Source organism: Marmota flaviventris, chromosome 2 (assembly GCF_047511675.1).
Source record: "Marmota flaviventris isolate mMarFla1 chromosome 2, mMarFla1.hap1, whole genome shotgun sequence".
NCBI lineage: Eukaryota > Metazoa > Chordata > Mammalia > Rodentia > Sciuridae > Marmota > Marmota flaviventris.
Genome location: NC_092499.1, coordinates 99,024,550 through 99,048,149, shown reverse-complemented (window position 1 = coordinate 99,048,149; position 23,600 = coordinate 99,024,550). Strand labels below are relative to the sequence as shown.

The 23,600-nt window shown below is 32.5% G+C and overlaps 1 protein-coding gene and 1 non-coding gene across 7 annotated transcripts in view; one reads left to right on the top strand and one right to left on the bottom strand.

Annotated features, from left to right (window-relative positions):
• The window catches only part of Dmxl2 (Dmx like 2), a 168,340-nt gene that overhangs the window by 17,124 nt on the left and 127,616 nt on the right, over positions 1-23,600 (top strand). For 5 of the 6 annotated variants that reach the window (XM_071608262.1, XM_027925960.3, XM_034637280.2 and 2 more), the window contains exons 2-6: positions 12,092-12,217; positions 13,113-13,184; positions 16,552-16,630; positions 17,435-17,570; positions 18,207-18,273. In XM_071608262.1, coding sequence (XP_071464363.1) covers positions 12,092-12,217; positions 13,113-13,184; positions 16,552-16,630; positions 17,435-17,570; positions 18,207-18,273 — 480 coding nt within the window. The remainder of the gene's footprint in view (positions 1-12,091; positions 12,218-13,112; positions 13,185-16,551; positions 16,631-17,434; positions 17,571-18,206; positions 18,274-23,600) is intronic. The other variant, XM_071608261.1, reaches the window with a different exon arrangement.
• LOC114085106 (small nucleolar RNA SNORA11) lies at positions 9,714-9,838 on the bottom strand. The gene has a single exon (XR_003581400.1). It is a non-coding gene; the product is annotated as a small nucleolar RNA SNORA11 (small nucleolar RNA).

Sequence of the window (23,600 nt, the reverse complement as noted above, 5' to 3'; positions counted from 1 at the left end):
CCTGTAATCCCAGTTACTCAGGAGTCAGAGGCAGAAAGATTGCAAGTTTGAGGCCAGCCTTAGCACCCTAGTGAGATACTCACAAAATAAAAAGGGCTGAGGATGTAGCTTAGTGTTAGACCTCTCCTGGGTTAAATCCCCAGTGAAACCCCCACTTTCTTCCCCCCAAAAACTATATTACTAAGTTTCTAAGTATATGAGACTTTTAAAGTTTAATTCTGTTTACTAGTTTCCAGCATAGCTGTATTGTGCCTAAACATTTTAGAGTATACACTTACAGGCTTTTTAAGTTGGTTGAAATTTCAGTTGGCCAATATTTATAAATGTTCCCTGTGCTTAAGAAAATTTGTGCTTTGTAAACTGTGTTCTACTTATATCCTTTAGGTCAAGTTTGTTAGTCATGTTGTTTAAGTCTTCAGAATATCCTGCTTTTCTCTCTGCTTATTCATTCCTTTATGGAGACTTGTGTTAAAATTTACTATGGAACTTTGATTTATCCCTGCCTTCTTGTAGTTTTTTAAATTTTATTTTCATTTATTGGTCTTATATATTTCAAATTTATATCTTCCTAGAGAATTGACCTGTTTTTGTCAATAAAATTACATTGTTGTTTAATCAAAAGATCTAGCAGTCCCTTATCTGGTATTAATATAGCTTTAGCAGCTTTTCTTTTGGTTAGCATTTGTGGCGGTTTACTTTTTCCTTTGATTTTCAGATTTTCTGTATAGTTATGTTAAATGGTGTATTTTAATTTTAATTTTATTTTTTTGGTACTGGGGATTGAACTCAGGGGCACTTAACCACTGAACAACATCACCAGCCCTATTTTGTGTTTTATTTAGAGACAGGGTATCACTGAATTGCTTAGCACCTTACTTTTGCTGAGGCTGGCATTGAATCCTCCTGCCTCAACCTCTCGAGCTGCTGGGATTACAGGTGTGTACCATCATGCCCAGCAAATGGTGTATTTTAAAATTTTATTTTCTAGTGTTCAATGGATAGCATATAGAAATACTATTGATTTTTGTGTGTTGATTTTATATTCTGTGACATTGTTAGTGCTAAGATTTTTCCTTTTTGCCTGTTATTGGCTGGGACTTCCAGTACTAGTTTTTACTTATTTATTTATTTAATGGATGTTCTTTATAAGGTTGAGGAAGTTCCTATCTATTCCTTATTTGCTGAAAGTATTTATCATAAAGGATCTTATATATTGTCATGCCTTTTCTTCAGGTTCATATATTTTTTCTTCTTTAAGTTATAATGTAGTGGATAACAGCGATTGATTTTTTGAAAATCAAACCAGTCTTATATTATTGGTATAAGCCCCACTTGTTTATGCTGTATTATTTTTTATTTGTGACTGATTATTATTTACTGATATTTTATGGTGTATTTTGCACATATATTCATTGCATATATTAGTATATATTTTTATCTTGTACTATTTTTGTATAGTTTTGTATTATTGTAATGCTTGGTTTCATAAAATGAGTTGGGGGTATATTGTCCTTTTCTGTTTTCTGTCAGGATCATGTAGAATTAGTGTCATTTCTTATTTAAATTTTAGTAGAATTTGCCAGTAAAACCATCTTTGTGTGGAGTTTTTTTTTTTTTTTTTGGAGGTTTTAACTATACTTTTGATTTTTTAAAATAAAGGACTATTTCAGTAATAAACTTCATCCTGGATGTGTTTCTGGCTTATAGATTTATGTGTTTAGAGTTGTTTGTGATATTTGGGTCAATACTGATATTTCCTCTTTTGTTTTTGATATTTATAATTCTCTTGCTAGAGGTTTATGTGTTTTATTGAGCTTTTTCAAAGGACCAGATTTTGATTTCATTCGTTCATTTATATTTTCTGCGGTTAACTTAATTTATTCTCTGATCTTTATTATTTTCTTTCCTGCCTTCTATATGTTACAAGTTTATAGGTTCTATTGATCTTTATCAAAGAAAGAGATTGTAAAAGACAAAGAACGAGGAACTGGGCTGGGCTTGTGGCTCAGCAGTAGAGCACTTGCCTCACACCTGCGAGACCCTGGGTTAGATCCTCAGCCACATAAAAATAAATAAACAAAATAAAGATATTGTGCCCATGTATAACTAAACAAATGTTAAAAAAATGAACTATTTCAGATTAAAGGAGTCTAATGAGGTAATGATAACTAACACATAATCTTGAGATTTTCTTTTACTCTAAATGATATTATTCCAACAGTTGAAGATATTTAAATAAACTCTATAGATTAGGTCATCGTATTTAAAAAAAATTTTTTTTTAGTTTTAGATGGACACAATATATTTATTTATTTATTTTTATGTGGTGCTGAGGATCGAACCCAGTGCCTTATATATGCAAGGCAAGTGCTCTGCCACTGGGCCACAATCCCAGCCCAGGTCATCTTATTTAAAAAAAAATTTTTTTTTAGTTGTAGATGGACACAATATCTTTATTTTATTTATTTATTTTTATATGGTGATAAGGATCGAACCCAGTGCCTCGCATGTGCTAGGCGAGCGCTCTACTGCTGAGCCCCAGCCCCATGTCATCGTATTTAAAAAAAAAAAAATTTTTTTTAATATTTATTTTTTAGATGTAGTTGGACACAGTACCTTTATTTTATTTATTTTTATGTGGTGCTGAGGATCGAACCCAGGGCCTTGCATGTGCTAGGCAAGCACTCTACCACTGAGCCACAACCCTAGCCCCTAGGGCATAGTATTTTATCAATATTCCCTGATTTTGATAATTGTACTGTGGTCATATATGAATATTTTAAAGAAAATACTAAAGTACTAAGGAATAAAAAGGAATCATGCCTCCAACTCTCAGATGATTCAGATAAAAATATGTGTGTATAGAGAAATGGATGAAGCAGATGGGGTAAAATATTAACATTTGGGAATCTAGATAAGGTATATACAAGAATTCTTTGTAACTATTCTTACTACTTTTTGTAAACTTGAAATTATGTCAGTCAAAAGTAAAAATGTTACAAGAGAAAGAAGACATTAGTGATAAAATGGACTACTTTAAAATAGGAACTTCCTCAAAAAACATTATTAATTCTCATGTGGTGGCACATACCTGTAATTCTAGCCATTTGGGAGAGTTGCTGAGGCTGGCCTAATTTGAGGCAGTGGGATCACAAGTTCCAGACCAGTCCAGGCAAAGTAGTGAAACCTTTTTTTAAAAAATTTTGTTCTTTTTAGTTACACATGACAGTAGAATGTATTTTGACATCATACATACATGGAGTATAACTTCCCATTCTTGTGGTTTTACATGATGTGGAGTTGCACTGGTCGTGTATTCATAAACGAACATAGGAAAGTTATGTCTGATTCATTCTATTGTCTTTCCCATTCCATCCCCTCTCCCTTTCCCTCATCCCCTCTTGTCCAATCAGATGAACCTCTATACCTGCCCCCATTGTGAGTCAGCATCCACATATCAGAGAGTTTATTGGACCTTTGGTTTTTTGGGATTGCTTATTTCACTTAGCATGATATTCTCCAGTTCCATCCATTTACCGGCAAATGCCATAATTTCATTCTTCTTTATGGGTGAATAATATTCCACTGAGTGTATATACCACATTTTTATTATCTGTTTATCTATTGAAGGGCACCTAGGTTTGTTCCATAGCTTAGCTATTGTGAATTGAGCTGCTATGAACAGAGACCCTTTTTCAAAATAAAAAATAAAAAATGCTAGGGATGTATCTCAGTGCTAAAGGGTTCAATCGCTAGTGTAAAACAAAAACAAAAACTGAGTTAAAACAGAGCTAGTCAAGGCAAATTACCTTAGTAATGGGTATTTATTATAATGCTATAGAAGGGAAGTAGAAGATAAATCTGCAAAGAATCTTGTAATACCAATTTTTGTACACCAGAGCTTCAGTTATTAGGAACTTGTCAGCTCTGTGGACTGGTTACTTTGTGGGCTATGTGATCTCATACAGTGTTTTGGTCTCTCTTTCTGTGGATCTTTTAAAACCTACTTGCATGAGAACCTTTGTCTTGGCCTCTGCATGTAAAGTCCTTTGGGTTTAGTTTTGTTATTATCTGCTATAGTTCTTGCTATTTCTTAGTTGAATATCTGGGAAAAGAAATTTGGCCCAGCTCATTTTTTTAAGCTAAGCCACACCACATTATATTTTGCTTCCCAGTCTACAGTTTTTGTTAATTCTTGGCCTTTGGATTCATGTGTTAATCCATGGTCCAATAAGTTATATGCTGTGAGTATTTGTCATGTGGTCTGCCAGGGTTCCCCTTTCAGAAGGATAGTGGATGGGGCAGTTTTGCCTAGAAAGGCCTGTGAGTTAAGATGGGACAATATACTTGATATGATAATGCATGATTTTCTATTATGGGATGTTTAGGTCATTTCCACTTTTTATTTCATATAATGCATATCTTAGTACATATCTTAGTACTAATTATAATCTTTGTTTGCATGTTCAATGTTTTCTTAGGATAGAGTCCTAGAAATAAAGTTACTGAATCAAAGTACTTAAGTTTATTCACAGTCTCTTAATTTGTATTTTCAAATTGCTTTCCAGAAAAGTTGTGTGGTTTTATATTGTAGTGTGAAGAGTGATAGATGTGTCGTGCTCTTGCTCATTATTTTTCACTATTCTTTATTAAAGCGTTAAAAAAAAAAGTACATTTGGTTATCTCGTGCTCAAAAGCCCTACTCTCTAGGTACATATTCTGAATCTCAAGGGATCTCAGATCCTATATACATCCTACTTTGTTAGCATTTTATTCTAGCATTTGCACTGTATTCCCTACTCTAGCCAATTCTATATTTTCTTTAAAGTTGCATTTTGAATATTGCCAATGCTTCATCAATTTTGGGTCTCTTCAGGACAAGAGACAGATGTATTGAAGTAAAAGCAAGATTAATTGTCCAGGTATCCAGTGAACCATCAAAGAAGGGCAAATGGGCTTCAGAGTGATTGGAACTACAAAGCTGGTAGGATCAACTGCCTTCTCTTAGGGTTTTTATAAACTTCTTTTCTTGTGGTTTCTTCTTGTCTTCAGGCATCTGATCTATTTACTTCTTGAATTGAAGGATTCAGGTTCAAATCCTACATGTTTCTTAATGGCTGTCTTATTCCTTAGTATGTATTTTCAGTTCAACTCTTCTTGGGTTAAATTCTCTAAGGTGGGTTAATTGGCTTAGCTTGTCTTTTCCAGCAGGCTCTTAGCCACTTGTCATTATTATGGACCATCTTCTAATCTTGGCAGCAATAAGCAAGGGAAAAGTCAAAAGACAAGAACAAAATGTGCCCACCTTCCCGGGGCTCAGTAAAATAGTATGCACTGTATTATTTATTTATTTATTTTGTAAATGGTACTAGGGATTGAACCCAGGGGCACTTTACTATTGAGTTGCATTCCCAGCCCTTTTAATTTTTTATTTTGAGACAGGGGCTAACTAACTTGCCAAGGCTTGCCTGAAGCTTGTAATCCTCCTGCCTGTCATGCTTCCTGGTATTTGGAATTACAGGTGTGTGCCACCATGCCTGGCTTTTGGGAGCTTTTTGGAGCACATTTATGTCCTCACTTACAGAATTATAGTTTGAAAGTTGAAAGGGAACTTTCCCTTTCATTTATAGAGAGATTGTGATTTGCTCATTGTTATAGTTGGTGTTAGCACCTCTAAATTCTTAGGAATGTATTCTTACCATCATATTAAAGGTATAAGTTTAATTATAACTTAATAATACAATTATGTTATATGAGCAAAATATTTAAAAACACTGGTAGAGCCATCTCCCTCAAAACATTAACACTTAGGTTAATTGGTTTTCTGGAAATTTCTTATATATATAAAGTATTATGAAGTTGTAAGAAATATTACATATTACAATTTGTATAATATACTTTTAAAAACTCTTTCAAATGTAAAATGTGTTAAGAACAATTTAGAAGCAATGTTTGGTCACAAAATATTATAAATTTAATATCATCAAAAAAGTCATTATTTCTTTGAAAGTAGTCATTTTAAAAAGTGGTATTTTGCTTTATTGTTTTTTATGAAGCAAATTGTTATATACTCCAACCTTGAGAGAATGAATTTGAGGCTAAAAGGTAACTTCAAGATTTTACATGCCCACAATCCCTGAGGCTGGTGTTTTTACCCATATTATTATGATTTTCTTTTTTTTTTCTTTTATTTTGTGATTTTCTTTAGAAGTTTTTGATCATTAGTACTTTGGAAATGTTTACTTATTTATTTATTTTTTTCCTGTACTGGGGATTGAACCCAGTGGCACTTTACCACTGAGCCACATCCCTCAGCCTTTTATTTTTTCTTTTGAGACAGGGTCTTGCTGAGTTGCTAAAGCTGACCTTGAACTTGTGATCCTCCTGCCTCGGCCTCCCAAGTTGCTGGAATTACATGTGTATACCCCCATGCTCAGAAAAATGGTTTGTTTTTAATGCTAGCATATAAAATAGTTATTTATAAGAGATAAGTTCTGGTTTCTGTTGTTAGACCTACCTTTTAATAGAGTGCATGCAAGACGGAGACAGAACAGGTTTTGTGATGGTTAATTAGAATGAATTATTTAATTATTGCATATTTTCCTTTTCAAGGTTTCATTTTCCTTTTAGATTTACTAGCATCAGTAAACATTTTTCTTTGTGCAGCAGTATAGAAGTAGTCTTATGGTAAGTAACTTAGTATTTAGACATTTGTCATAGTTCTGTTAGCAAATTATCAAAATCAGCTAGTTTTTGACTAATATTAAATTATCTTTTGAAATTTAAAATTTTAACTAAAGAAAGCTTTTTTGAAAAAAAAGAAAGTTTTTTTTTGAGGGGGGCTCAAGGGCCTTGTCCATGCTAAACACATGTGCTACCTCTGAGCTATACCTCTAGCCCAAGAAATTATTATTATTATTTTTAAGATAGTTGCTTTTTGGTAGTTATTAGAGAGAAATAAAAATAACATTTTACCTTATACTATTTAATCACAAACAAGATATTTTCTCATTTTATTCTGTCTTCTTTCTAACCATCTATTTTTGTTTTCATATATTTGTATTCAAGTTTTGTCTTCTGTTTTGTTCAAAAACACCACAGGTAGCTTTACTTTTTTCTACTGCTCTTTGTAAGTACTATTAATTTTACATTTCCTGATGTCAGTTATTTCTAAAACAAATGTTCCCTTTGGTTACCACACAATGATTATTAGATAATTTCTAACACTCATCATTGACCTAGGGTAATTTTTTTTCCTCTTTATACACAGTATTAAGTTCTTTTTTTGTTTTTGATTTTGCTCACTCAGTACTCTTTTTTAAACTTTTTTTTTAGTTGTAGATGGATACAATACCTTTATTTTATTGATTTATTTTAATGTGGTGCTGAAGATCAAACTCCATGTGTCATACATGCTAGGCAAGTAGTCTACCACTGAGTCATAACCACAGCCCTCACTCAGTACTCTTGAGTGGACGTTAGGTGTTGCAATGACTAAATTGTGTCAGTAAAATGTGTTCTCACTCTTGTGGCAAGAAGAGCAGCTTCTTAAATGTTGCCCCCTTGCTGCTTTTCTAACTGTAGGGTGAAGTTACAGTGAATGGCAGGAGGTTTATTTATTTTGGGGGTGGTAGTGGTGTGTATTAGTTGACAGAATAAGTATTTTCTTTAAATATAGAAACTTGTAGAAGAGACAAGTGGACCAATAGCATGAATACTCAGTTTATAGAGATGAAACACAAGTGGCTGATACATATGTGAAAAGATGCTTAACTTTCCTTCTAATAAAAATACAAAGTAAGGGCTGGGGATATAGTTCAGTTGGTAGAGTGCTTGCCTCACATGCACAAGGCCCTAGCTTCAATCCCCAGCACCACAAAAAAAAAAAAAAAAAAAAAAGAAAGTAAAACAACAGGGCCTTGCCAGGTTTTGTTGGATAAGAAAGAGTGAAATATTTGGTTATGATCAGTGAGAAGTTGGGAAAAATTTTATATGATTAATGGGTGTAATCATTTTGGAGGGCAGTTTGCATTAGCAATTAATTTTTTTTTTTTTGGCACCATGGATTGAACTCAGTGACACTCAACCACTGAGCCACATCCCCAGCCCGATTTTTTATATTTTATTTAGAGATAGGGTCGCACTGAGTTGCTAAGTACCTCACCTTTGCTGAAGCTGGCTTTGAACTTGTGATCCTTCTGACTCAGCCTCCTGAGCTGCTGGGTTTACAGGCTTGCGCTACTGCGCCCAGCTAGCAATTAATCTTAGTTACTGACCCAGAAAACTATATTTTAGAATTTATTCTGAGGATACTTGGACACATCTGCATAAAATCATACATGGATGCTTATCGAAGCATTGTTTGCAGTAGTAAAAGATGGGAAAGTCACAAAATAGAATAGTATGCAATTGTTAAGGAGAGTGAAGTAATTTCTGTGCTGATATGCAAATTTATTCAAGGTGAGTTGTTATTAAATGGAAAAACATTGCAGAATTTTATATGATTCCATTTATGTTAAAACATAAATGGATAAATCTGTACCTACTGAATATTTCAGCAAGTCTCCATCGGTAACTCTAAAGGTAACAAGTGATTATACCTTGGAGTGAGGAAGGATGATGGTCAAGGGTAAGAAGGTGACTTTAATTTTTCTATTTAGTTTTTAAATTTAGTATTTGTTATTTTCTTGATAAAAAAGAAAATCTTACTATTGAAAACATTAAAATTAAACATTTTGGATCACTTCTTTATTTTGTAGATGACTTTAAGGAAAATTGTTTGTCTTTTTTAGAAATTAATTTCTAATTCTGAGAGTGTCATAAGGGGTTAGGATTTTAAATAAGTAACTAAAATGAAGAGAGGGAAAGAATGTTTTCTTGGGATTTTTTTTTTTTTTTTTTTTTTGAGACAGGATCTTTCTGTGTTGCTGTGTTATCGTCCTCGAACTCTTGGGCTCAAGTGATTTTCCCTCCTCAGCCTCCTGAGTAGGTGGGACTTCAGGCCTTTGTGCCTGGCCTCTCAGGAAACTTTAGTCAATCTGTGCTTTACCTTCCTGATGGAAATATTTTTCCACAGATCAACATTGGCCTCCCTAAGACTACTTTCAGAAGAGAATTCTGTACAACCAAGTGACATAACAGCCCTCTTTCTCTTTAGTCTTTCGTTCGTTTCTAGAGCACTTTGTCATAGTCACATAATGATGAAATTATCTAACAACATGTTTTTCAGAATGTGTCCCCGTTGAGTGGCACAGGACTATATTTGTACTCTGTATTTCCATAGGGAAGGTCATGTTGGTATAAGATTTTAAATAGTTTTTATTTCTTTACTGGACACTTTTAATTTATCTGAGATACAAAGAATATCTGAGAAATCAGAGCAGTGTTTGTGGGATTAGATTGTTTTCCTTTCTGAAAATAAGTCAAGACAAATATATAAAAACTAAAGTTAGGGAAGACTGAATGAGTCACATGCACTTAATCATTCTTCACAATGACATTAAACTCTCTAGAGAAGCTAGCAGTATCTTTATTATGGTAATTTAGCATGTCATTTCAGAGAATTTTATAACTTCAGAAGATGATATTTAACTTTTTTCATAAAGTATTGAAAATATTTTATTAAGGTAAAAGAAGAAGCTCACTTTTTTTTGTTTTAAGTCTCAACTATTGGCAAGGCTGTTCTGATGAAATTTTGGATATCACAACTAAAAACATCAAAAGGAACCTTGGTAAGGCCACTCCATTTTTGTGCCCTTCCTTACAAAACCCCAGATTCCTATCGGGTGTATTATAAACAGAGGAACCAATCTTCAGTCCCCTGCTCTGAGCACACTCTATGTGGACTATTTTACGTCTCTTTGATATATAATGTAGGGAAAAGATGTAAGAATTTATAAGGGCCTGAGTCTGAACACTTTCTACTTACCGTATTATCTTGGGCAAATTAATGCATCTTTATACAGTGATAAAATCTACTTTCCTGGTTTCTAGCAAAGATTAAAGAGGAAGTGATGTAATCTTTATTGAGTATCTCTTTTGTCTTTTGGTAATATTTTGTCTATATCTGCCATGGCAGTTTGTCATTTAGTTGAGATTGGTGATTCACCTGTCATCTCCCCATTAAATTAATGGGGGCCCATATTTTGTGGCTTTGTATTCCTAGTTCCTAGCCTAGGTGCATTGTTCTGTTTCTTAAATGAATGATGGATGTTTAGCACTATGCAAATAGATTTTCTACTTTAATTTTCAGTTTTCCTAAGAGGTAGATAATATTTCTTGAATTTTATCATGGAGAAATACTCAGAGAGCTTAAATAACTTGCTTAAGATCACACATTATGGCAGAACTAAAATTGAAAACTCTTATGTATGATTTCAAACTATGCTTTTGTATCATTCTGCTTTGCTGAGGTAGTATTAGGCACTTCAGAAATTGTGATATGTTCAATATAAGATTTTTTTTGCTATTTAGTAATATAATTTTAAAGATTAGCATGGTGACACAAACATTTCTTCTCTTTATACTTAATATTCCCTTTCAGTTTAGACTTCCTGACTGCATGGTACAGTAAGTCTGCCTTGTCTATAATAATACAAATAGTCACTTCCTCTTGTGAGGGATTTTCTTCTTATTAATTCTGCTTAAAATTCTGTCTTTGCTTTTCCTTTAGAGAATTTTTTTTTGATATTTATAAGTACATGGGTTGAGGATGATTTATACTAATTAGATCAGAATTTTGGTAACATTGGAAGTTTTAGTAATCAGAAGAAGTAGTTTGTCTCCTATCTGCTTCTTATATTCATTTTTCTTTTTCATTAGCAGTCATAATAGATGCTATGGGCATAGGTCACTGATTTAGATGTCATCACATGTTAGCACTGCCTTTTGGACCTCTTTTATAGGATATGAACACATTACTTAAGGGCATGGAAATAGGGAGAAAGATACCACCTCATAAATTTTATATTTATGTTGTTTTTATTGAGGATTTTTCATTTGAGAATCAGGTTGTTTTGGATATTTCATCATAAATAAAGTTTGAAAGAAAAAGAAAAGTTTACCCCCATCTGTCCCTTATTACCATTATAAAATTCACAAAATTGCAAAACAGATACCAATAATTGTGGCAATAGAATAAATATGTGGTTTTTGTCATTACAGTTACATTGAATGAGGACTTCTTGTTTTGGGCACTTGGGATTGACCTGAAGGGTACTTAACCCCTAAGCCACATCTCCAGTTCTTTTTATTTTTTATTCTGAGACAATGTTTCCCTAAGTTGCTGAGGCTGGCTTCGAATTTGTGATTCTCCTGCCTTAGCCTCCTGAGTTGCTGGGATTATAGGCATGTGCCACCATCCCAGGATGAACAGTTTTTAGTAGCTCTGTGTTATAGTTTATTTTTCAGACTATAGAGTTATTCTTACTCAATATTTTATATAAATCATCTTATTTTTAAATTTATTTAGTTTTTTTTTTTTTTTAACCACTTTGGGTTGGATTCTTTTCTCCCTATACCTGGTTGGGGGTGAGGGATAGAGGCAGGCTACATCTTGGATTCGCTTGAGCAACTGATGACTTTAGTGTTTGCCTCACTGCATGTAATCCTGCCTTGGGTGTTTATCTCTGTTTAACTAGCTCTTTAAGCCATCTGGAATTGTGTTAGAAAGTGCATGTCTGATTTCTCTCTTGATTTTTCTTAAGGCTGGTTTGAATCCTGGGTATACAGTTGTAATTTTCAGTACTTTTAATATTTTCAGGTGGAGGTTTTATTCTTTAGGGTTTTCAGAGATGCGCTTTGGAAAGAAACTAAACAGAATGATTTGTGACCTGCAGGGACAAAGACTGCAGTAAAACTGGAAGAACTCATTTCCTGTTAGTAGCAGTTTTTGAATGATAATGCTTGGAGTTCCATCAATTTATTTTTTGATGTGACTTTTAATATTCTTAGTTGTCAATTGATACTCTTATATTAACTATTTCATAAAATGTGTCAATGTATATATTAAAATGGCAACAAAATCTAAGATCAAATATAATAATAATTAAAAAGTTATATATATCTTACATATCATACATTTTCTTTTTAGGCATATGGATCAGGCTGTGATATTGTCATTTTGGCAAGTGACTTTGAATGTGTGCAGATCATTCCTGGTGCTAAGCATGGAAACATTCAAGTCAGCTGTGTGGAATGTTCTAACCAACAAGGAAGAGTAAGGGATTTAATTACTTAATTTGTCATTTTTAATGTATTTAATAATGTTAGAATATTCTTATGCTTTTATGTAAGGCTTTCTATGATTTTTATTTATATTTCTGTGTGAATGGCTATTGATTGGAGTTGTAACGGGAAAAGTTGTGTACAACTTGTAAAGTGCTCTTAAGCTGACAATGTCGTAATTATTTGTTCTACAGGTATCTACTGTTTTGAAAGATCTATAGCTCTCACAATCTCATACATACTCCTTTTCTGGCAGTAGATAATTCCAGCAGCCATTAAGTTAATAGAAGGGAAGTAGTAGGCTTTTATCTTCTCTATTTAACATTCCTTATGTGATTAAACCTGAACTTAAGTCCTTTGAAGACGACTGTTCAATTCTTTTCCCTCCAGGTACAGTGGATGACTTCGTGATATCTCCTTAGTTACTTTCTCCTTCTCGATGGTTTCCCAATTAGCATTTATGTTTGATGATACAATTAATGCCATTTTATTTGATACATTCTTAAGACCTGATGATGTCTTTCTCTACTTTTCATGGTTTTTATATTATTTTTTACTGGATTATACAATTTCTGATAAAGAGATGTACCATTGAAATGTATTTTTGTCATTGAAGTTATTTCTATATTAAAAATTAAATAATTATTTTGGAGAAGATGATTTCTTTAAGTAGGTGAGCTTTGTATTTGTTACATAAAGCCTGTTGAATTTGTTGATAACCCAGAAAATAATCTTAAGTCTGGTACACTTCCAGGTATGTCCGTGGAAGGAAATAAACCACGAATGCTGCATTCAGATTATATTGTATGTAATTAGTTTTTTGAAAAGAAGATGGTCTTTATTTTACTTTTTCCTAAATATTAATGTTATGTTCATTCTTTTTTTAGATTGCAGCTTCATATGGTAATGCTGTTTGTATTTTTGAGCCTCTGGGCACAAATTCTCATAAGAGAAATTGTGTAAGTACTAATTGATAGTAGAATACCTTAGAATCTAGTTAACTTTACTTTTTTATTGAAAAACTTTTACTTTTAATCGTTCTAGTTAACTTTAGAATCTAGTTGGTAGAAATAAAGAGTTAAGAGCTGGTGCTGAAAGTGGGCTAGAATATCAGTGTAAAGTTGATAAGGGTATTTTAGAAACCCACATTTGTAGAGTATTGCTAATTGTCACTTCTTATGTTGAGATTTATGCTAGTCTGAACTATTCTAATTTCTTACCATCTCTATCTGATGTCTGGTTCCCTATTAATTCTTCTTTTCCTCTTCCCATCTTTATTCTCAACAGAGCAGGTTACGATACTTCTTTTATTTAAATTCTATAATTACTCCATATATCTCTCAAATTAAAAACCCAAAAGCCTTAAAATAGATTATTATTTTTTAAAAAATATTTTTTAGTTGTCAATGGATTTGTATTGTATTGTATTTATTTATTTACATGTGGTGCTGAGAATCGAACCCAGTTCCTCACACATGCTAGGCAAGCGTTCTACCATTTAGCTACAACCCAGCCCTTAAAATAGATTATAACCTCCTTTTTCACAGTGCCACATTTAATTACCTCTCAGCTCATCTCCTACTGTTCTTGTTCTCCCTGATTCCACTCCAGTTGCACTGGTAAATTTTTACTGTTCCTCAATTACCCTCCCATTTTAGGGCTTTTGCATTGGCTATTTTGGGAATGTTTTTCCTCCATATAGCTCCAGGGCTAGCTTCTGCATATTTTTTTATAGATTTTTGTTGAAAAATACTTTTTCAGTGAGGCCTACCTTGACCACAATTTTATAAAAATTACAACTTACTTCTTCTCTTCCTATCTATTTTAAACTTTTTTCCATAACACTTATCTTGTGTGTTTGATGCATCCATATGGAATAGGGAACATTATTTCTTTTGTTCATTGATTCATTCTAAATACTTGGTACTTGTAAATATTTGTTTATTGAAGTCAGAGGCTTTGATAAGTTCACCACCAGCTTTGTGATCTAGTACACCACATTGAGAAACATTCACATTTATACTGAGTACTGAATTTTATTTACTATTCAGAAAATTTTACATTCATTTAACCATTCATTCTGTTAAAAATTACTACATGCAGCTGGGCATGGTGGCATACGCCTGTGATCCCAGTGACTTGGGAAGCTGAGGCAGGAAGATTGCAAATTCAAGCCCAGCCTTAGCAATTTAGCAAGACTCTGTCTCAAAATAAAAAATAAAAAGGCCTGGGGATATAGCTCATTTGTAAAGTGCCCTTGGTGCATTTCTTAAAACAAAACTACGTGCATCAGAACTCCTCAGTCACTCATAATAATCAAAACTGCAAATGTTAAATATGAATGTTGAATATCTATTTATAAGTAATTTTAAACTATATTTTTCCTTCCCTTCCCTTCCCTCTCTCCCTCCCTTCTTTCCTTCCTTCCTTCCTTCTTTCTTTCTTTTTTTCCTACCTTCCTCTTTCTTTTCTGCCTTACTCTTTTCTTTTCTCTTTCTCTGTTTTCCTCTTTCTTTTGAAACAGGGTCTTCCTCTGAGGCCCAGGCTAGTCTCAAACTCCTGGATTCAAACCATCTTTCTGCCTCAGCCTCCTGAGTGACTGGGACTATAGTTGTGCACCACTATGCCCAGCTTCTTTAAAAAGTTTTTTCAAAAATGAAATGCATTAAAATTAGTTTTGGTATATTTCATTAAATATGTATATTTGATAACTTCTTTTAATGTTTCTAAAAAAAGTTGAATTTAAATGCTGTTCTTTATAGTAATACTGTGAAATGAATGTCAAATTTTGAAGTACTTATGAGTCACTTAGAGTGCTTACTCATAGAGTGTTTATCTAGCATGCATGAGCCCTGGTTCATTCTTGAGCTCTGTGAAAAACAAAACAAAACAAAACATTGTCACCTAGAGTACATATTTAAATTCATATTCCCTCGAATTTCTTCAGTTGTAGCTGGTTCATGGATTACATTCTAAGGAACACTAAAAGAAAGCATATTAGATAATTATATATATATATATAAATATCTAATATATATAATTATCAAATATATATATTTGTTTTAAATGTCTCATTACACTGTGATATGGTCTTTTATACATACTTTCATTACATTTCTTTAAAATATACATTTATTTTAAAGTTTGTAATTTTAGGAATTATTTAAATATTATTTTAAAATAGATTTGTTGAGTAGTTTTTAAAATAGATTTGTTGAGTAGTATTTAAAATACTTTTGAGGCTGATGTTGGTTAGCAATGGTAGGCTTTAAAAAACAACTTTTCCCTGATTATAAAATACAAAATTATTTTTAGATAATTAAATGTAGGTTTTACATGTAGAAGTACTTAAGAAACTTGTATAAATTATTTATTAAACATTTAAAAAATATTATAAAGAGAAAAGGTATTTAAAAACATTTTAGTTGCTAGACAGTTAATATGTAACTTATCTGAGGTTATATGGCTTTACATTGCACTGTATTTTTACAAAAGGATATCATATTTACGTATAGCAAAGAAATGTGTTAACTTTTATGCTGTATTTTGTGTTGAAGGCTTTCGACTTTGAAACTTTAAATCTCCTTTTAGAATGAAAATATTTTTAAAAATGGGTGGAAATTATTCAAATATAATATACATCAGGTTTGTGCATTATAGGTTACGTAATCTGTTGACTTCTTGAAGTATATTTAATTTTCTTTTAGACATTAAATCTATTGGATTATGATACGCATTTCTTTCTTTACACTTTTTAAAAATATACATTTATTTTATTAAACATTTTTGGCCATCTTTGTAGCAAGCATTAATACGACTGAAGATACAAAGACTTTTATGGTATAGTTACTACCCTTGAAAAGTTGCAATTTACTAAGAAGAGTCAGATACATAAATGACTGATAATTATGTCATCAATGTTTTAATGACAGAATGTCAAAGTGCTTTGGGTGCTATCAGAATGTCAGAGAAAGCTTCATAACAGACATGAAGATTTAGCTAAATCTTAATGGAAACTTAGGAATTTTCAGATGGAGAAGAGGGGAATATATCTTAAGTGTAAAAATATACTTATAGACGTGGAAGGAAGCCTGAGAGAACATGCTTGTTTGGGTTTGGCCAACAGCTTAATGTGGCAGAATAAATGCTAAGTGGGACCATTTATTGGAATATTATTTTAAAAATAGCATATGAAAATAATGGTGAAGTATTTGCATCTTCATTTTAGATCATAAGGGCTTAAGTTGAAGAAAATAATGAAATGGTGGGGTTTTTGGATGTTTTTAAAACATATTTTTCTTTTTTCTTTCTCTCTACATGTTTCAGCAACTCAAGTATCAGTGGCTTAAAACTGGGCAGTTTTTTTTGAGTTCCGTGACATATAACTTAGCATGGGACCCTCAAGGTACTTGGCAATTATATTTACAAATTATTAAATATTTGTTTTAAATGTATGATTACAGTATGATATGGCCTTTCATAATAAGAAAACGATCAATATTATATTTTCCTTTTGTTGATGAATAAGTATATTTCTTTCTTGATATATACTGCTTTGAACAATGCTTAATTTACTATTCTGTGCTTTTTTGTCTTTGCCTTTTAGTGTTTTATTTCAAGAAATAGTGATGTTTTTCCTTAGTTAACATGTGCTTCACCTTACTCTTATCATATTTACTAAGAGACAAAATCGTCAATAAAACAGAGACCAAAAAAACTCCACCGTATTTTGTTATCATTTATAATTCTGGAAATTTCTATCTTTAATCTCCAAAGATTAGGAACTTCTAATGATAATAGCTGTTGGCCCCTTTTACATTCACAATTAATAAGAGTTATTTTTATATTCCATGTAGAAACCCAAATTTCATTAATTTGTAGTTATGCCTCATGTCATTTTATATTGTATATAGTATATATATCAGAGGTTTGGGGATTTCTTATTCTACTTTTACTCTCCCTCCTTTTTTTTTTTAAAGACTTGCTAGATACACAATAGCTCTTCACTAGTAAGCTTTTCTTGTTTAGGGATTCTTTTTTCACTCTCTTCTAGGGGATGCTTCTAAATATGTATACTCCAAGTGTTTTTCATAGGAAAGTATTGTGTGTTTTTCCTCTGATAGTTTGCAGACCAAGGCAGAAGCCCACAAGTGCATTTCTTTCCCAAGATAATCCTTGCTTATTCATCAGAACTTTCTTTAATTTTCAGATAACAGATTGTTGACAGCAACTGATTCTGTTCAGTTGTGGGCTCCTCCAGGAGGTGATATTCTGGAAGAGGAGGAAGAAATTGATAATAAAATTCCTCCCGTTTTAAATGATTGGAAGTGCGTCTGGCAGTGCAAGTTAGTGTCTAACTCTGTTGTTATGATCATTAATTTAAAAAAATGCTTTCTAAATTATGTTTCCTTTTACAAAGATTTTTATTTTTTGATGGTACCATTTCATTCAGAAGCCTCAAAAGTAGAATTTTTCTAACCAAAACCGATTATATTATAATGTCATCCTTCAGTTTGTGCCATAAATGTTTATAAAAAAGTATAGCAGTATTTTCAGGAAAGCTCCAGGACTTGAGTTGTCAGGATTGACATGTGAAAATTATTAATTAGTAGGTAATATATAAACTGGGAAGCTGCCAGTTATTCTTTCAAGTGGAAGGATGGCTGCACCATTAACATTAACATGGATTATATGAAAAGGGCCAGTTAGCCAGAGAAGATGATGAGCTCAGTTTTTAACATTTTGTGGGTGGAGGTACCCTGTATTCATATTACTTACATTTTTTCTTTCTCTAAAGTGAACTTTGTATTAGCTTTAATTAATTTGTTATTAAGGAGGTGTTTTTTTTTTAATTTTTAGGGAGGCAAAACATTCATGTTCTGATGATTATAACTTTGATGTAATGAAAATTTTATCTTGATCATTTACATGTACTGGGTACCAGATTTTAAAAATGCTAACTGTTTGTTTTTTTGTTTTAGAACTTCAGTCTCTGTACATTTGATGGAATGGTCTCCTGATGGTGAATATTTTGCTACTGCTGGAAAGGTAAAGGATCAAACAAAAAACTAAAACAACTAAAAATGTTCCTTATTCATCTGTATTTTCTATTTCTTTCTTTGTAAAATTGGGATACTACTATTCTATACAGCTGGCCAGAGAAATAGTAATAATGTTTATGAGGTTGGGAATATAGCTCAGTGGTAGAACACTTGCTTGCCATTTGTGAAGCCCTGGGTTTGATCTCCAGTGCAACCAAAAAACCCCACAAAAAAAACAATAGAAAAAATATAAACCATGTGTAGAAGACCTGGTATGTACTATGTGGTACGCAGAGAAATAATGGCTATTATTATTAGTTTTACTTGAATTTAGCTCATATACATTTTTAAAAACTAATTTTTACATTTACAAATAGTGTATTTAATTTAATTTTAGTTAATTAATTTATTTTGGTACTGGAGATTGAACCCAGGGCACTTTACCACAAGCTATATTCCCAGACCTTCATATTTTTATTTAGAGACATGGTCTCCCTAAAGCTGGCCTTCAACTTGTGATCCTCCTGCTTTCAGCCTCTGAAATATAACTTTTTTTTTGGCACTGGGGATTGAACCCAGGAGCATTTAACCAATGAGCCACATCCCCAGCCCTTTTTCGTATTTTATTCAAAGACAGCGTCTCACTGAGTTGCTTAGGGCCTTGCTAGTTTGCTGAGCCTGGCTTTGAACTTGCAAATTCTCCTGCCTCAGCCTCCCAAGCCACTGGGATTACATGCATGCGCCATCACACATGGCCCAAATATAGTTTTATTAAAAGGAAAATTGTACTACTGGATTCATGATGAAAAGAAGTTCTTTAACTCATTCTTCCCACTCTTATTTCCAGTGTACTGAGGCAATTATTCATCAAGTTGAATGTTTTGATATTTCCTTCCCTGTTCCTAAATAACTTGCTAAAACTTATGTTTTTTCTACCCTGTTTTATGTATCGTTTCTTACCTTCCTAGGAGGGAAGCTGAGATTTTAGCTTTCTAGCCGCTGCTTCCAGCCCTATCCCCACATCTAATGCATATTTGCTTTCTATACTTTAATCTTCCTGGTGTGGATATCTGATATTTTGGGGTAAATTGGTATTTATTATTACATTGATAAGATGGGCCTGGAAATGGGCCTCATTCTCCTTCAAATGTGTTTCTGCTTTCCCAAATGAACCTGTCTCTGGAAAAAAAAAAAAGAGATCATATGATATTCTTCATAGGTATAATCACTTTGTAGACAGTAATATCTTATACCTAACTAATTCATCCACAGAATTACTGACAGAATTTGGTATTATATCTCAGAATAATCTCACATAGAAAATATCCTGGAAATGTGTTTTCTCTGCTCAAATCTGGCTTTGTTTCTCTACAAGTATAAATTAACAAAACTATCATTTGAGGATTTTCTTTTACCAACTGTGGAAATTCTCTTTGTCTTTTTTCTTTGTTAAATTCTGTTTTTTTTTTTAATCATTATTTATCTTCTCTCCTTGTTTTGATAGAGGTATGCTCCAGTAGGTTAGTAGGTTTCTGAGAAAAGAATAGGAATAAACGTTTTTGAGGCCTTGTATATCTTAAATTTTTTTTTCCTTCTCCTTGATTTGGTTGGGCCTAGAATTAGTTTGAAATCACTGTTCCTCAGAATTTTTAGTGTCAGTATTTTATTGCCTCCTGGCTTCTAGTGTTGTTATTGAGAAATATAATACCAGTATGGCTATACTTCCCAGTCTCTAGCTACAGAGGTTTTGAGGCGATTCTCCTTATCCCCAGAGTTCTGAAATTTCATTATGATGCCTATGTTTTGAGTTAGTCCTCTGGAAACATTTCAGTATCTGCCTCTAATGGATAAAGACTTTGTTGTTTAGGCTATTTGGCGGACCTGCTTAATCTGGAAATTCATGTCCTTCAGTTCTGAGAGAATATTTTTATAATATTTCCTTCTCTGTCTTTCTGGATCTCTTCTTATTCAGATGTGTGCCTTATTTTCTAACCCTCTAATTTGCTATTTTTCCCTTCTATATTTTCCATCTCCTCATCTTTTTACTTCATTTCTGGGGTATTTTTCAGCTTAAATTTTGAAATAATTTTTTTCCCTGTGATTACATTTTTAATTTCCAACAGTTCTTTCTTATTATCTGAGTGTTTCTTTTTAAAATTATATTTTTTATGAGTACAGAAAGTATATATATATATATATATATATATATATATATATATATATATATATATAAAACTTATAACATACTTTGTGTGTGTCTGTGTGTGTGTGCATGTGGAAATTGAACCCAGGGGTGCTCTACCACTGAGCTACATTTCTGGTCCTTTTTATTTTTTAGTTTGAGACAGGGGCTCAACAAGTTGCCAAGGCTGGCCTTGAACTTGAAATCCTCTCGCATCAGTTTCCCAAGTCACTGGGATTGTAGGCATGTACCACTATGCTCAGCTATATAACAAATTAAAATGAAACAAATTAAAAAATATAAAACAAATTAAAAAATCACTACTCAACTGGAGACAACTAAAATTAATGGGCCCCTTATCTTCTTCCTTACATCTCTTCTTTCTCCTCCCACCCCAGGCAATCAGAATCTTGAATTTTATGTTTTATCATTTTATTGCTTATTTAAAAAAATAATTTCACATGTGTAAATTCTCAAATAATATAATGTTTTACTACAGTTTTGAGCTTACACCATATAGTTGATTTTTTTTATGCAACTTAATTTTTGTAATCTTTGGAGGTATTGCCAGTTTTCCAAAGCATTTATACTGCTTAACACTCTCACTAATAGTGTACATAGTTCCTATTGTTCGTTGTCAGCACTGATGTAGTCAGATTTTTAATCTTTTGTATTTGGTGAATGCCCATGTTACCTCATTGTAGGTTTAAAGGGCATTTCCATGTTATTAATAAGGTTGTTAAATACCCTTTCATAGGTTTATTGGGTATTTGGATGACTGATTTAAAAGCAAATGATGGGTCAGTCCCTTGTCTAATTTTTAAACAGTTGTTTAAAAATCTTTTTTCTTACTGATTTGTAGGAGTTCTTTATTTCTGAGTATGAACTCTTTATCAATTATACATTTTGTAAAGATGTTCTCTCACTTATTACTTATTCATTCACTTTATTAATGGTATCTTTTTGTGAATAGTGGTATTTAATTTTAACATCAAGATTATTAAGTTTTTTTCCTTTAAGGTTGAGCTCTGTTTAATAAATTTTTCTACGTTGAGATTCTGAGGATTTTCTTATATTAATAGTAATTTTTTCCCCTCTTGTTTTTGGTATCAGGGATTGAATCCAGACATGCTTAACCACTGAGCTACATTCTCAGACATTTTTTTTTAATTAATAAAAATTTGAGACAGGGTCTCACTAAATTGCTGAGACTGACTTCAAACTTGTCATCCTTCTGCCTCAGCCTCACAAGTTATTAGCATTACAGGCATGCACCACTGTGCCTGGCTTATTGTATAATCATCTAGATGAGTTTCTTAAAGTTTTGTTTTGTGTTTTTGTCTTTTATCTAGTGGAGCCTATATATCCTTCTAAACAGTATTATTTTTTAAAATGCATAAAAGAAAATACACAACATTATAAAGGAAATGTTAAAATAATGACTTCATGATACTGAATTTTGTGATAATAGACATATACATTTTAATAAATGCATATAGTAACAAAAATTAGATCTCAAATATGGAAAGGTTAAAGTTTAATTGCATTTAATTTTTGCATATGTAATAAAAACTTCCATATATCACTTTATAAAGTAAAGCTAAGCTTTCCAAGAATATCAGTATTCATCCATGGCTTTTTGAGTTAATCTCTAGTTGTGAAAACATTCAAATTTACTGTTTTGTGGTTGCATAATTACTTGGCATAGAGTTAGTTGCTCAATAGTTACATGAATAACATAGACAGGAAAACTGCACAGCACATTATAGACAGGAAGATTGCAATCATGTGTAGTTTAGTGGTAGTTTCAATAACAGTTTCCAAGTAAAGATGAATGTAAAAACATTTTAATATATAGCAACTGTCATGTGATATGAAAATATTTATGATCTCTAAGATCATGTGTAGTGCTAATGTTACTTTGGTTTATTGAACCATTTCCTTCAATTAGCAGTTTTGAAAATAGAGAATTGTTCTTCTCCATCCAAGTTCATGGTACTACTGGGTCTTAGTTTTCTTAGTTTCCCTAGATGTAGACCTTGAGATAAGGATTCAAATATCAGTAGTTAATATGGGAATGATTACAAGAAATATACTGACTTTGAGAAATACATTAATGAACTTGAAAATATACCCTTTTTTAAGTGCCTTTCCAAGCTTAATTCTCTGGACACCCTGGTAGCCAGTGTTCCTTGCACACAGCATTCCTTACACATGTTCATTCTTCATACACGTCAAAAATTGAGGGCTGGTGAGGACACAGCATTGATTCTCAGCACTCAACCAGCTCCTTGAAAACTGCAGGCAAAGATATGGAGATGCATTCAGTTGAAACTGGCACACCAAAATACTAAGGCACAATGAGATACAGATGTTGTATTGCAAATATCTTTTGTATCTTGACTTCTAACCATGGAACCTTTGGGTCAGGGGACCTTGGGCTAAGAATTCCTATTCTAGAATCTGGAAATTTTATGTTTTGTTTTTCACATTTAGATCCAAAATCTTTATGGAATAATTTTTAGGTATGGTTAGGAAGAGACCAAGTTTAATTTTTCTATATGACTATCCAATTGTCGTATACAACTTATTAAAAAGCCTTTCTTTTCTTCATTGCTCTGTATGCCTATTTTTGTTATAAAATCAAAGTCCATATTTCTGTGGGTCTGTTTCTGGGCTCTTTTCTCTAGTCCATTGGTCTTTTCTTGTGCCAGTGCCATCTGTCTTAATTGCTATAGTTTTTAAATTGTTTTGATATCTGGTAGAGCAAGTTCTCCCATCTTGTTTTTCTTTTGTAAGATTAGTGTGTTTATTTTTGGCCCTTTGTATTTCCATATAATTTTAGAATAAGCTGATGTTTTATAAAACAAATGAACAGAAACTCTTTTATGATCTTGATTGGTATCACATTGACTTTATACGTCAGTTTGGGGAGAATAAACATTTTATAACATTTAGTTTTTCCATCTGGGAACATAGAATGGACATTTGTTTATTTAAATGTTTCATTTTCCTCAGTAATATTTTATTAATTTTTTATGTGGAGATCATAAACATATTTAGTTAGATTCATTCCTAGGTGTTTGATATTCTTTTTTGGGGGTGGGACGGTGGTTACTGGGGATTGAACTCAGGGGCACTTGACCACTGAG